General features: G+C 42.8%; 1 protein-coding gene across 1 annotated transcript; it reads right to left on the reverse strand.

Moving 5' to 3' along the window:
* Window positions 1-404: 404 nt before the first annotated feature.
* LOC118785324 (activin receptor type-1C-like) lies at window positions 405-14,350 on the reverse strand. Its single transcript, XM_036539913.1, has 8 exons — window positions 14,160-14,350; window positions 6,013-6,233; window positions 5,233-5,463; window positions 4,603-4,770; window positions 3,636-3,792; window positions 2,298-2,422; window positions 1,126-1,256; window positions 405-530 (listed from the first exon to the last, which is right to left on the reverse strand). Exons 1-8 carry the CDS (start codon window positions 14,333-14,335, stop codon window positions 405-407), a joined length of 1,335 nt encoding a protein of 444 aa, XP_036395806.1. The 5' UTR covers window positions 14,336-14,350.
* Between the last annotated feature and the right edge of the window lie 1,171 nt (window positions 14,351-15,521).

Genomic DNA, 15,521 nt, shown 5'->3' on the forward strand with positions numbered 1-15,521 from the left:
TACCATGGCGGCAGGTGACGATGAGTAGGTCATCCTGGATGGGCATCCTGTCGCCCCCATAGCCAGTGGTTTGGCCCACCTCCTACACAGGCCTTGCTGATGTAATGTCCTTTTACTTTTAGGCATAGTTGTGGGTGTGTTACTCAGTAACTATTGATTACAATCAATATGCATGTTGCCTAGCATTACACATAGAGCAAAATAAAGCAGTCTTACTACACGTACACACTTTCAGCTTTGGCCACTTGAATATGTCTGAGGTAGCTTTGAATCTGTACAAGTTACTTGTCCGTCATTCCCCCCCTAGAGGTGAGTAAGATGATCGCATGGTGGTGAAGGTCTGTGGACGGTGTCCTGGTAGGGCTGCACCAGACCAGCTTCATTCACGTCAGCACAGAGGCCGGCTAGTCTTTCACGTCCTTAATGACAGTCACCTGAGAGAGGGTCTTCTTTATGCGCAGCGCGGTCAGTCGAGCAGTAGCAGTGGCATACCAGCACTCCCGCATGATCTTACCCGTCACCCGCAGGGCCTGTGAGATCCAGAGAATTTTCACTTTACATCAGCTCTCTCTCCTACCACCCCCATACCCTAACACAGGCATCTTTGTCCAATGGCAGCCAATATCAATTACTCTTCTCTCAAGAAAGACACCCCCATTGCATTGCCTCCCAACACATCCAACCACACACATCCACTCCCAAACACACTGATCCCACACAGTATCCCTTGAACAAGCAAACTCCTACACTAGACCTCCACAGTCCTCCAAATTTCTCTGTTTTCAGCATATACTTGATGATAAAGTGCTACTTTACTTTGAGCTTGTCAGATGTACCATTATTTTAAGTTGTAGGACCCTCCTGAACAGAGAACAGAGACTTGAGAGACGTTTTTAACACATTGGTTTTTTAAAAAAAAAACCATGTTGATCGTCTGTAGCTAAAGCAGCATTCCTTTTCATAGCTAGGTAATCCACCCTAAGGACCTTTCTCAAATGCAGAACAAAATCCTAATTAGTGTCCAAACCGCTACTTTACTTCTTTACAGAGGAACTGAAGTGGATTAGTGTCCGTTGGGCCTGACCTTGCTTCCCCCCATTAACCAACCCTCTCAGGCCTGCCTACCTCACAGCTTTGCCACTGATTGGGAATGTTGGGTCTCAGTTTCTGGTCACAGACGACCTTTTTCATGTCTTCCACTGATGGATCCGAAGGCACCAGGTCATAGTAAGGCAACTGATAATCTTCATAGATTCCTGCCAAAGAGAGAGAGAGATCATTCCGTGACGCTGCAACAACAGATTCTTTAAAGAAAGAAATCACATCCATTATGCATTGAATGTCAAAACTATAGTATTGTCTATTTTCCGTATTTATGTATTCAGTTTTCAGAAATAATATCCTTGTTTATTTCTCAATTTTTCATGAAACATCATTTTCAGGATGTCATACGAGGCCCCAATCAATAACAGCAAGAACAATACACATCGTAACCTCCCACCAAACTGAACAGTCCTTTGAAAAACATTGAATCATTTATGTTTAAGAAAACACTAACTGATACACAAATGGACTATTTATACATGCGGAATTACTGTTATTCAACATAAGATAATGTAGTTGTGCTTTTCATTTTCAATAGCCAGACATGATGGACAGCTTTACGGACAGTCTACATCTATGTCTGTATCCAAAAATTGCAATGTCAATTTAACTTTGCTCTTGTAATTTTGAGTCTGTACTCAAGTGTGCTTTCTGTACTTTCTGAAATTTAGTGCTTAATTTAAGTCTTTCTGGGTATTTTCTGTTCTTCATACTGTAATCACTGTAAGGACCTGTGTTCATGTAAATTGGTCCTGTAATATGCCTACATGGAATTTTCATCATACTGCAGATCAGAGCAAACACCTTTGGTCACAAGCTATACTTAACATTCTTTTTACCTGTGGCATTTGGTTTTGCTCTGCTTGAGGTTTTTGAAAACTGTTCCCCAATATTACCCCCAAAAATATACTCCTACCTACTGTCAAATGTGTTTTTCTTCCGGCTCACAAATTATTGTGGGATTACAGTACATATTGTGCACGTACTCCACCGGAGTTCTTGGTATTGTAGCTAGGTAACCTCTAGAATTTACAATATAATTGCTTCATCACGTCTTGCCACATTCCTTACTTTCCGCATTGAAATGAATGACTTCACTCCAGATGAGAGCTGGCTCCGCCAATTCAAGTACACACTCACATTTCCATTTAACTCGATTCAGCCCAGCTTAAGCGTTATGTTAATTACGGTACCTCTCACGGAACACCTCCGCGCTAGTTCCCAGAACACTAAGCCCAAGGAGTAGATGTCCGCCCGCTTAAACGACTCAAAGCTTCCCATATTGATTGTGTCATCCAGGATTTCTGGGGCCATGTACCTGCAAGTCAATAAACTCATTAGCGGCCAATTACATGTGCTCTCTGTGTGATGGTAAGCAGTGGCACATCCGTCCTTTAAAATGGACAAAATGTACCAGCAAACAGAGCCATTCTGGACATAATCAGCTGCACATTTTCAGTACTATGGAGACCAAAAAAAAGGGGAAACCTTTGGTAGCAATGGAGCAAACAAAAAGCATACATGGTTATGCCATAAAAGCAATGTGCTCCGATTGTGGACATAGCATGGACATGGCACCATGAGTTTTGGTTTCTGAACTGTATGTGGTCAGAGACACGTCACCCACACACTTCCCTGCTATGAGAGTTTAACCGCACAGTACAGTTGATTAAGAGGAGTCGTTGCTATGGTGATGTTGTTGTTTGGCTCACCAAATTAATTGATATTTGTGAATGGTAACAATGACAGAGGCAAATGGCACATTTCTGACATACAGGCTTCTTTGAGCACTTTGCAGGTAAACACAAGCTCTGTCATCAGCTCGATCATAATAAGTCCAACTTGGTGTGTTGCATTTGCAACTCCTTCCTGCACTTTGAACAGTCACAGTGCTCCTCCTCTCCCAGGAATGTACTGACCACGTTAAACTGACTTCACAGGTACATTATCTTAAAGTGTTTATCATAGCAACAATACATTGAGGTAACTAAATGAGTCAGCCTCACATTGTTACATAGAATTGAGTCATTTAACAGCAATGCCTCCATTGAATCCAAGTTGTCCTCTGTTAAAACACTTATTTCTCTGCAATTACATGCAGCTGCATGTAAAATGTGTTGCTCCACACATTAATTCTGTGGAAGATAGCCATCTCTTCAACTGAATAAATCAGAATGGGACAGAGAAAGCTCCACCCCTTCTAAAACATCATCCAATATCCCCCCAGTAACACTTAATGTTCTTGTTACTTTTAGGTATGGAATAAAAAAGTTTGGCTACATTTTACTGTCAACATGCACACCCGTGACTGACAGTCAATTAATCAGTTAAATTTTTTTTACATCCCTAACAATAATCTCTACTCTGAGAGCCCTTCCAAGAACATCAGGGCAGTCACAGACAGTTAAAATGCAACTACAAATTACAACATACATACGTGGAAACGAGAATGAATTAAGCCATAACAAGATGGACATCCAGTGGAATCACACATGGGTCTGCTCCCATTGTCTGATTGGCTGCGCTCTCACCTCTTTGTCCCCACTCTGTGATTGACTGGTATGTCGATGGTGTTGGTGATGGAGTCGTGTTTCACAGCCAGACCCAGGTCAGCAATGACAGCCGTACTGTTTTTCTTCACTAGAATGTTCTTGGACTTCAGATCTCTGTGAGCTATGGCCGGCTTTCCTGTGACACAGAAAATGCGACATTTGCTCAGTGCTCCCCAATCTTTAAAATGTCAGCTGTCTTCAAAGTAGGGTTTACTTTCCCACAATCATTTAACTTCAGCTAAATGTCCTTTAATTCACCGTTACCACTGTGTTCCTACAGTAAACATGACATGATTTCTGTGATTATTTAAAATGTAACTTTAAAGGTTTGTTGTTGTTGTTGTTGTTGTTATAATAATAATAATTAGTAGTAGCAGCAGCAGCAGCAGCAGCAGCAGCAGCAGCAGCAGTACATATTTAGTGAGTTTGAGAACCATGGAAATTTAGAGCTGAAAAGCCATTTGTTGGCTTTTTTTCTCGTGCCATTCTTTACTGTATCAAATCAAACTGTGTAATCCAGGTGTAAAGCACATTCTCAGCTGATCTGTGTCAGCCAGACACAAAGCCTGATAAAGTCTTGCACAAATCCAATGATCCTTATGACAAATTAATGGGCTGTCAGCAGGCTGCGGGGTGTGAAATGATGTCATCCACATTATTTAAAAATTGGCCAATTTACTCAGATTTTCACAAACACATAAAGGATGTGCTTCAGTTTCAGAATACTGATGGAGTCGAATTCAAAATGTAGAAGAAGATGTGGAATATAAATATAGAGGTCAGTGAGAATCCCTGCCTACTGATCATAAGCCTGATCCAACGATAGGCTTTTTCACAGTTTAAGGGGGGAACATAAGCTAACAACAAAACCATTATTAATATGATTTTTTACCCTAGGATTAGCTTTGTTTTGGTTCACCCTCGCCAAAGACGAAGCTTTCCTCACCCTGAGTGCCGATGATCTCCATGTGGAGGTGGGCCAGTCCACTGGCGATGGAGAGGGCCAGGACGATCATCCCGTCCACAGAGACGGTGTACCTGTTCAGGTAATCGAACAGGGATCCGTGTTCGTGGTACTCTGACACCAGCCACAGCTGTGTCCACGACCCATTATCTGCAACAGACAGGAAAACCATTTACACCACCACCACAGCACTGTGACCACTGAGATGGAGAGTGGAAATATTCTGATATGAAACTGATTTGTTATGTACTCAGGTAACTTTCTATAAGACTATCAGTGGGGGTAGCCATGGTATAAGAATGTCATTTCATTTGTCAGGAAGGCTTTAGTAGCAACTCTCCTGAAATTGTCAACATGCAGTAATTTCAGTTTTAAACATTATATGACAACCATTATATGAGCCCTCCACTAAGAAATCATAATTTAATAGCTTGTTCCTTACCTTTTACAACCATTGTTTTTCTTCTAGCTTACACAACAAATATCATACATCAATTGCACATTAAATTATGACATCTTTTGGTGATGTCCTCTTTTAAAGTTAGGATCTTTATAGCATATGCTTTATGAAATCCATTGATGGAAGTTATAAGCAGTGTTCAGAGTATCTACCTTTGTTGTCGGCAGCGATGAAACCCAGAATGTTCTCATGTCGGAGCATGATGGTTTGGTAGATCTCCGCCTCGCGGAACCATGACCTCTCGTCCCGCGATGAGAAGATCTTCACCGCCACGTCCTCCCCCCGCCAGCGCCCCCTCCACACCTCCCCGAACCGGCCCTTCCCGATGATCTCTTGCAGGACGATGGTCCTGGCGATCGTCCTCTGGACCAGTAACGGAAGCCCTGTGGGGAAATTGTTGATTAGTAGGGCAGCACTGTGGCATAGTGGTAAGGAGCAGGGCTCATAACCACAAGGTTGCTGGTTCGATTCCCCGCTGGGGCACTGCTGTTGCACCCTTTGGTGAGGTACTTAACCCACAATTGCCTTAGTAAATATGCAGCTGTAAAAATAAATTACATGTAAAATCTGTAACCTATGTAAGTTGCCTTGGATAAGAGCATCTGCTAAATGACAATAATGCAATGTCATCAAAATAATATGATGATAATGTCAACGAAATGCCATCATTGATGAAATCAATGGATTCCTGGATTGATATCAGTAGCATCATATCACATACCACAGAAACATGTCAGTCCCTAAACAGATGTCCCACTCCCTTTCAAGTTAAATGCTCAAAATTGATACACCTTTTAATTACAAATAAAAGACTGTTCTGAAATGACCGGGTTCAGCACTGACGCTGACATGTCGTGTACCAACACGTCCAATAAAAGCAGAATCATCAGTCCAATACGAGGGCAGCTCTGGGGTGCATGTGAAGCCCATACCAGATCCGGACCCCGAGGTGCTCATGTCAAAGATGAGGTCCTTCAGACACTTGTCGGGGGACATGAGAGTCTGGTCGTCTAGGGCCTCCTCCACGTCGTGCTTGCGGGTCTTGCCGTAGATGCAACGCTGTCCCTGTGCGGTGCACACTCCCAGAAGGATACCCACACACAGCAGGCAAGAGGGCACCAGGATCACCGCCGCCAGCTCCAGCCGACCCCAGCTGGCCCCGGCCGCCGGCCTTTCTGCTCAGACAACACAGAGAAACACACACACGGGTGCTAATTAGAGAGAGAGAGAGCCATGAGTCGTCTTCTCAGCACACGTTGTGTATCTCCATACCATGAATGTCAAATCATCATTTATGATCCTGACGCCCTCTAGTGGCCGGTCTTTCCCTCTGCGCTCGTTCAACTCTGTTGAAGATTGAAATTCACGTTGGTCAAGTTCAGGCTACTTCCAGCGAAATCTGAGTTACAGCCTGCTGTGATTCAGTGGTATTTTGAAGCACCTGGTGTGTACCTGGTACACACACACACACACACACGCAATCACACAAAAACAACGCTAAATTGTAAAGAGCTGCACAATTAAACACAATGCTGGCCCAGTAAAGGTTTTATAGACATTGCATAGTACGGATGTCACCAGGCTACGGCAAGTCTGAATTCTAATCCCAAATCTCATTGCCTTTTACAGCTGGGACAACAAGAAGGCTTGACAGAACATTTTGTCAAGATAACTGTTTTTTTTACAATGTTCTCCGATTCCAGACAAGCGGGCAGTGAAACATTTGATTTAATCCAGCTCGTCTATTCTCCTGAACCGAGCACTCATAAACTGTGTTTGTGTAATGTTTCTGTTAAACTAACAAGACATGGAACAAACACTCCCACTGTGAAAAACACAATGTAACTTATACTTACATAACCCATTTAAATTTGGGAAATTTGGAGGGGTGGCGGTGTGGTGTAGTGGTAAGGGTTTGGGCAAGGTACTTAACCCAGAATTGCCTCGGTAAATATCCTGCTGCATAAATGGGTAACGTGAAATTATTATAACTTTGGATTCAGCATATTTAAGGAATTGTTTGAATTCTATATGTGCAGAGTCATACAGATTTGAGGGAATCATGTATCTGAAGGAAATCTGATTAATTTAAAACTCTTCTGATGCAGAGGAAGGTCTATTAACCCCACAGTATTTCAAGAAGTCTTCAGCTTGCCTTAGAAATTGCAAATCATTTACAAACACTGTTTATTGTGTTTTGTACTATGCACTTTACTCTGCATTCGAATCAGCTAATTCTCTGTAAATCTCCCTGGATCATAGTGTCTGCCAAGCAAATAAATAATCATAATTATTGTGAAAGCACTGCTCCTAGCCAAAATCGGTATTGCAAAACGTCTTAAAGTTTTGAAACTTGGTTACCCAGTTCACAGGACACGCAATGTATAACTGCTAATAGCTGTCCTTTACTAGGAAATTCTGAACACATACAGAGAAAAATGGTTTCCTTTTCTTGTTGAGGTCTGAATGATGTTGGTTTTAATCTGTTACTAAAGGATTTGTTTCGCAGTGTGACAGGACCACACTGCAACCCATTTTGAGAACCAGGCTACCTAAGCTACAGTAACCATCATTCACTGAAATTTCCGTATTACTAAACACAAACTACGTGGTAGTTTCATAATAGTGGTAGTTATTTATTTGTACCCTGCCTCTCCATAGTCAGTGATGTCTGAAATGAATAAAGAATAACGTCAACAAGATGAAGAAAAAATAATACTTAAAGATCAATTGCTACGATCTTCATGCTGACCCATAAAATGTATAGTTATGAAAGGACAGCAAAGTTTGGCTTACACACCTGTTTCCTTCAAAACCCCTGCCCATCACCTTGGAGTGTGAAAACATTAATACAGCTTCTCCAGTGCAACCTCATTATCCTTTTAAAAACATATGAAAAAAAAGAAAAATATACGTGTTGCGCAATGCATAATTTACTTTTACACAGTGTACTAGGTTTCCTTAGAAAACACAACGTAAACTATCGTTAACATTATCATCATACAAGATAAACCCTACTCACACTGACTTGTAGACCCAGTAAAATTTCTACAACCTTGGTGTAAGAGCCTACCCAGTAATTGCACAACCATTGACCTAGTGTAATTTTAGCAGGCATCTGCCACAGTGAAGAGAAATTCCCAGGTATTTATCTGTTGGATATTCTGGCGTGTGAGGCCCACACACACAGCAGACCAGTAAAAATGGCAGGGTTTGCACATAGAAGAGGCGCATTCCCCATTACACACCTTCTGGGTGGGCTGTAGTGTGGTGTAGTGGTAAGGAGCAGGGATAGTAACTGGAAGGTTGCTGGTTCGATTACCCGCTGTGGCAATGCTGTTGTACCCTTGGGCAAGGTACTTAACCTACAAATGCCTCAGTAAATATCCAGCTGTATAAATGAAGAAAATTGTAACCAATGTAAGTCACTCTGGATAAGAGTGTCTGCTACATGACAATAATGTAATGCACTGTAAATATCCAGCTGTACAAATGGATAAAACTGAAACCTATGTAAGTTGCTCTGGATAAGAGCGTCTGCTAGATCACAATAATGTAAGGTAATGCAACTGCTTCCTGCCAGACACAAAATTATTGATATTGACACTGGCAGAGAGAAACTGGCAAGAAAGTACTGCTCACGTGTGCACCACACTCAAAACGATAATAAACGCACATAATTGCAGCAAATCACAAAGACCGGGCAACTTCACTGTATACGGTACCAACCAGCTGAACTCCCAGGAGAGCCCTCTAGTGGCCACAGTTACAGAGAGTGATTCCCATCTTTCACAGAATTGGGTTTTACTCCCTAATTTTGATGTGAAGGGGGTTCTAGATACCACTTCGGCCTGAGCACCCACCCATGTTCGTCTACGTTCCTTAATTTTCTATCTTCTCTCAACCTTTACAGCTCCTTCCAGAGATACCCCCCCTCAGGCCTTGCGACATTGGCCTACAGAGGGCTCGCACTCGCCACGTCAAAGAGGTGAAATCGACCAACACCAAGCGTGTCGTAATGTGTTTTTTACTCTTTCACCTAAAAATACTGTCAGCCTCTCTGTCCAGCTGCACAAAGGCAGATCTCTTTACCAAGCAGTTCAGACATCAGCAGGACATCGACGCTCCTTTTCGACACTCCCTGCATCTGTTTCAATGAAGAGGATATCGTGATATATTCCTCTCAGGATCCCTTAAAGTTCCGGATCATACTGCACCCACAGAAGGCTTCACTGTCACATGTTTGATGTTTTTTTTTTTTACACCTTTAGAGACAATTGTGTACATTTGTGACTGTTACAACTGGGTGCAAGTCTCTCCAGGTCATGGTATCTAAACAGGTCTGATGTCATGATCAAGCAGAAAAATCAACTGACCTCAAAAAACATACACAAACACACGGCTAAAACACCAACTTCCACAACCTAAAACACAACCCATAACCCAACCCTAACCCTTAAGAGACAATTGTGTACATTTCTGAGTGTTACAACTATATTCATCTCTTTCCAAGTGATGGTATACGAACAGGTTTGCTGTCATGAAATGCATCAACCAGATAAAGCATCTGTCCTGCAAAAAAACACACATTTATAAAATTTCTGAGATTGTAACCATATACTATAGAGACCCGATTGATGTGCTATCACTCAGCTGCTGTATTTGGTTGCTTCATTCACAGCCATTAAACAATACTGCAGCGATTTTCTTTTACTGTACAGAGCAATTTCAAATAATGACGATACACTGAAAGTGAATCATATCACTGAAGGCCATTTCATTTCAAGGTGTACTAAAAAAGGTAACCAGACAAAAGAGTTGAATTAAAACGTCCAGAGCTCTTCAAACTGCCCTTATCCACTTTCAAATATTCAAGAGTTTATCTTCATGTGAAAACACTGGTATTAAATCTAATAGAGGCACACTGCAGACATAAAACTATACAATAAGCAGAGCTATTTTTTAAAATTAAAAAAATAAAGGTAAAATATATTTAAAATTGCACTTAGTCCATCAGAAAAGGCCTCTGACCTTCTGGAGCCAGCTGTGTCCATGAGAGAATTTTAAAAACACAGACTGGCTGTGAGTTTTGCAGTGTGAGCATATTCCACAAACTGAAGCCCCCCCTGTAAAAGACATGATCTCCTAATTAACAGAGTTATTTTCTTCATTATTTTATTTTTCTTTGCCAGAGGTGGAGAAAAAGAGCCCTGGCTTTTGAAAAAAATAAAATAAAATAAAATAAAAATTGTACCATTTTTAGGTAGCCACAGAAGACAATATTGAATCAAAAATCACTATATGTCATAGGAGCTTTGTAGTCATTAAAATGGCCTCAACTTTGTCACAGTTCAGGCTGAGGAAACTATGATTAATCAAGAGTTTTCTTGTGGAAACGAAAGAGGTTTGTATTGAAGTAAGTGTAAATCAGATGTCATCAATACAAAGAGAGCAGGAATAGGACCCTTAAGCCATGAGACACTCCATGTTTAACTATGCCTCGCTAACTCAGACCAACTTGGCAACTGTATTTTAGTCAAGAAATACCCTTGACTTCAGCACTGGTGCTGGTGGTACCAATAACCACTGCAATACCTGGTCTAATGAAGATCCTAAATCAATGCTGCAACCAACAAAACATTTTCGGCCTACACTCCCTCATTCCCAACATGTTTGGGGTGGCAGTGTAGCATAGTGGTTAAGGAGCAGGACTCGTAACCGAAAGGTTGCCGGTTCAATCCCCGCTGGGACACTGCTGCTGTACCCTTGGGCAAGGTATTTAACCCACAGTTGCCTCAGTAAATATCCGGCTGTATAAATGGATAACATTGTAAACAACTATAACCTATGTAAGTTGCTTTGGATAAAAGCGTCTGCCAAATGAATACATGTAAATGTTTGTTCATCTCTTTCCAGGAATTCCATCTTCTTAAGTGGCATTAAGAATACAAATTAATGCAATTTCCCATCTGACCAGGTCTGCCGGCTCTGAAACAGGTCAGAATAATTTGTTTCATTACATGTAATCAGTGTGGTAAACATTGGAGAGGTCATATGGACCTGAGTGTCCCTCTGGTGTGCACAGTCCAGACTGCATCTCATCTGTGAGCTTGTCAATTATAAAACAGGTACATAACATTGCCCTGAGTAGCAGGAGATATTTTAACCTGTTCATCTTTCATATCAACAGCTCTGCAAGAGACAAAACAGATTGGGATAGCGGGTAGGCCACCCGCTAAGTAGTCGGTCTGTGGAGCATACCCCAGACCTATCCAACATGAGAATTACACCCTGTTTGTGGTTATTAGGAAGCCCCAATGACCCTGAGGTGTGACTCATTACAAACATTCATTTCTGTGCTGTCTAATCTCATTTAAACATACCATAAAAGCTGAAACTTGGACCATTTTTTATTTTCTTCCTGATCTTTCTCTTCTTCTGCATCTAAAGTTTTCTGCTGCATTACATCCTGGAAAATGTTCAAGTGCAACAATTTATATATTTCATCATTGTTCTCTACTCATATTCAGCCCGTTCTCATATATATTCATGGAGGCCACTGACAATCATTGAAGCAAGAGACTCTCAGCCCTTGGTAGAAAATAGATGACAGCTATTGTGGTTGTGTATGACTGCTAGCTAGCTAGTTAATTAAGTTCCGAGTTAAGGATCATTAATAATGCTTATTTGGCAATATATCCTATATAGGCTGCAAAACATTTCTAAAATACATTCACTATCACTTCTGAGTTAACAACACTGTTTTGAATGACAACTCATAACAGGAGGACTATCAAGGTGAAAAGGCAGGCTTTAGCATCCCTGATCCAATTTTCGATCGGCCAGCTGCACCCTACTGTTACCTGCTGTTTAGAAGAGGTGCGAGCCAGCCTGACGGCTAATAACCTAGCTAGATAATTCTATTTTTAGCCAACGAGCTCACTGGCTAACTCGGCGGGTAACCCCCAACATTTGACTTCCTCAGTGCGGCACTAGAAAGGAGATTCAGCACAATGACATGTATCAATGCCCTCAAGATGAAGCTGTACAGCAGAGAGCAGCTTCCCAGCTGGAAGCTCAGAAGCATCTACACCGCGGACGCACAGCGGTGTGCTCGGCAGGCATACCCACAGCACCCAGCTCCAACGCGGCACAGCCTGGCACTCGATACCGAGCTGAAGCCGGCCCACCTCCGGCAGCAAGTCCAAAATCACCTGCCCAGTATTCTCAATGAGGCTCTGAGCCAAGCAGAGGGCCTGGAGGCTACTGCAACTAATGGACAGCCCAAAAGCACCATATGCCACTGTTTTATCAGTCCTGGTTGCTTATGCACCTAAAGTGATTTACATTTACATTGCTAGCCAGATGCCTTAAACCTCCTCAGTATTTCTACTTAGCAAGCTAGAGCTAATAAAATTTTGTACCACACACATGGCAGGAAATGTGATTATTTAAGGAACCCTTTGTAGAGAACAAAGAAAGTTAAGTTATTGACGCCTCAATTTTCTCCACCAAAAGTGGTCTACAGTCCTCCCTGTGTCATACTGCTGTTGCTGTATCTCAAGGACAGCTTTTCTGTAAAAATAAGCAGTGAAATACGCAATTGCATCTAATCATGTTAAATTACCATAATGTGCTGCCATAATGCATAATGCACGTTGTTACACAGACGCTGTACGTTCATTGACACATCGAAAGCTACTTCACTCCTAATAATAAGCCTCAGTTTCCTAGAATGAAAGCAATGTACCTATTCATTTAATTTGTGGGTTGTTTTTTTTTTGTTTCTTTTTGTATGAGCCCATTGTCAGAGCACCAACAGGAGTCAATAAAAAGCTGGGAGCAAGTAACAAAACAGGTTATGGTGTTTCCTGGATTTGATCAGTGGATGCCCAGGGAAATATTATACAAGAGACAGTGATGGATGACGGCAGCCTTCACGGAGGTGCATTTTAATCATTTATTTTTGTTAGAGAAATAAACGATGGAGGGAGTGGGTAGAACACCTGAATGAAACCCCAACAAACAAATTTCTCTGATATTGCAGCATTTTGTCGTGGGCTAGCACAACAGAGATTCCAACAGCAACTTCGTGCACACTTAAACGCTAAAAGAAATGGATTGAACAGCATTAAAGAAGTGGACTCAACAGCATTAAAGGGGAAATGATTACGAGTATTTAACAGGCCAAACCACAGCCACTTTCCTCCCTCTGTCCTGACTGTTCACACCCCTCTGTTTTCATGGTAATGGCTGGAACATCAACCAGTCTGTTAGAGCAGCTAAAGGCCTTTTACGGCTACATGCAGTTAGGAATCCAGGAAGGCCGAACCTAACGGCATCTTTAGCATACTCTGCCCATGAGCCCTGCCTAACACAAAGCAGATTTGTGAAGGGCTTTTCACCCGCCGCTCCACGGCAGGCAGAGGTATTTATAAACCTTGACTGCCAGATAACTGGCTGACCAGGGGAAAAAACCTCAGCTGACACTGTTATGTCACAGGATGTGAATCGGATCAGCAATCCATTCGTCTGAGCACAGAGGGTGCGAGGATACACCACAGCAGGCTGTGGGGGCCTGTGAATACTGCTGTAAGGGGGAGAAATACTGGCAGGATGGTGACCCTAGCAATCCCTCATATTAGAGAATGCAGGTAGGTGAAGGATGTAGCAGAATAAGCTCAGCTGAAAGAGGAACTGACAGACGTTCATGAAGACCTCTCACTTGCAAACCAGCATTACGATTCATTACATTATTGTCATCTTATTCAGAGTGACTTACATAGGTTACATTTTTTTTTACATGTTATCCATTTATACAGCTGGATATTTACTGAGGCAAATTTTGGTTAAGTAACTTGCCCAAGGGTTCAGCAGCAGTGCCCCAGGGGGGAATTGAACTGGCAACCTTTTGGTCTGCTCCTTACCACTATGCTACAGTGCTGCCACTGCCAGCACCACTCCAATCTCAAAATGGGAGCACGCATGTGCGGATCTGAGACACAATGTGGTGTTTATTACCCAACAGGAGCAGCTCCTCAGAAAGAAGGCAAACGGAAACCCCACACCGTGTCAATACAGCGGTCGTTCGGCTCCTTTACCTGGGTGCAGGTGCAGCGTCTCGTTGTTGCAGAAGTCGGTGAAGCAGCAGTTCCTTTTGGACACGTTTCGGGAGCTGTAGCAGAAGACCTGGCCCTTCATCTCGGAGGGCGACAGGCAGGACTTGACCGCCTCCTCCTTCCCGTCGATCAGCATGACGGAGTTCCAGCAGGCCCCATCCGCCCCCGTCTCGCAGGTGTTGTTGGCACACAGCTGGCACACGCACTTCAGGCCTGAGCACAGGGATGAATCCGAGTTAATCTGATTCTGCCACCGCAAGCGCTACTCTCCCTCCCACAGAGGACTGTAACCCCGCACAAGATCAGGCCTCACTCCATGGAAACAAATTCTGCAATGGATGCGGTTCAGTCCAGCTGCGTCTTGGGGTGGTTTTCTCCACAGCTTTGTCCTGACGCAGAGCAGTGGACCAATGAATCTTTAATGTGCGGCGCAGAGCGTAATAGACAGCGTTTAGCATTAATCGCATGAATTTTAACCTGCAGGGCTACAACAGGTGAGACCCAAAAGAAAGCTCTCCATCATGTCCTGAAGGTTACGTTACATTATTGTCATTTAGTAGACACTCTTTTCCAGAGGGACTTACATAGGTTACAGTTTTTACATGTTATCCATTTATAAAGTTGGATATTTCCTGAGGCAGCTGTGAGTTAAGTATGCTGCCCAAATGTACAGCGGGAGTGCCCCAGCAGGGAATCGAACCAGCAACCTTTTGCTGTTCCTTACCACTTCCTTAACACTGCTGCCCATGGTTACCATGTGCTCAGAGATTACACAAACACATCAAAGATATTTTAAGAGGAAAAAACCAAAGGCACCAGTGATGCATAGCAACACTACACAAAGGCAGTTTCAGTCTCTACAAATCACAGCAGCTCAGCAGATGGGCGTTTCCCTCGTTCCACAAGCCACACTTTTTTTTAAACCATAGCTGCAATGGCATGCGGCATCGAGAGAAGCCAGACCTTCAAGGCTACAATGTGGTCATCTTGTCCTTCAAAACATTCTTTCTGGCCCTTGGGAGATCGCCTCGCGGCGGGAGGCCGAAAACCAACGTGAGAAAAACATAGGTAATCTCGTTAGCCACAATATTCCGTACACTTCCATCCCTCTGGTGGCCAACTGCCCTCTTGAAGCAAAGGTTTTTCTGTTACATAACACCGGGCCCGCTCCTGCATTCCAGAAAGAAAAAAGCGGTGTAATGCAGCTTAGCTTAACACCCAGATAATCTTGAGTTCCTCTTGATTCTCCTGTCCTGCTGCGATGAAGCCAGAAGCTGCATACCTGGCTGCTGGAGTGTACCACAGTACATTCCCAGTAACCC

The sequence above is a fragment of the Megalops cyprinoides genome, chromosome 11 (assembly GCF_013368585.1).
Source record: "Megalops cyprinoides isolate fMegCyp1 chromosome 11, fMegCyp1.pri, whole genome shotgun sequence".
NCBI lineage: Eukaryota > Metazoa > Chordata > Actinopteri > Elopiformes > Megalopidae > Megalops > Megalops cyprinoides.

Coding starts and splice junctions, on each gene's coding strand:
- LOC118785324 (XM_036539913.1), bottom strand. CDS start 14,335: ATGCTGATCGACGGGAAGGAGGAGGCGGTCAAGTCCTGCCTGTCGCCC. Junction 6,234..14,159: donor AAAGGAGCCGAACGACCGCT/GTATTGACACGG, acceptor GGCCGGGGCCAG/CTGGGGTCGGCTGGAGCTGG. Junction 531..1,125: donor ATCAGTGGCAAAGCTGTGAG/GTAGGCAGGCCT, acceptor TGGATCTCACAG/GCCCTGCGGGTGACGGGTAA.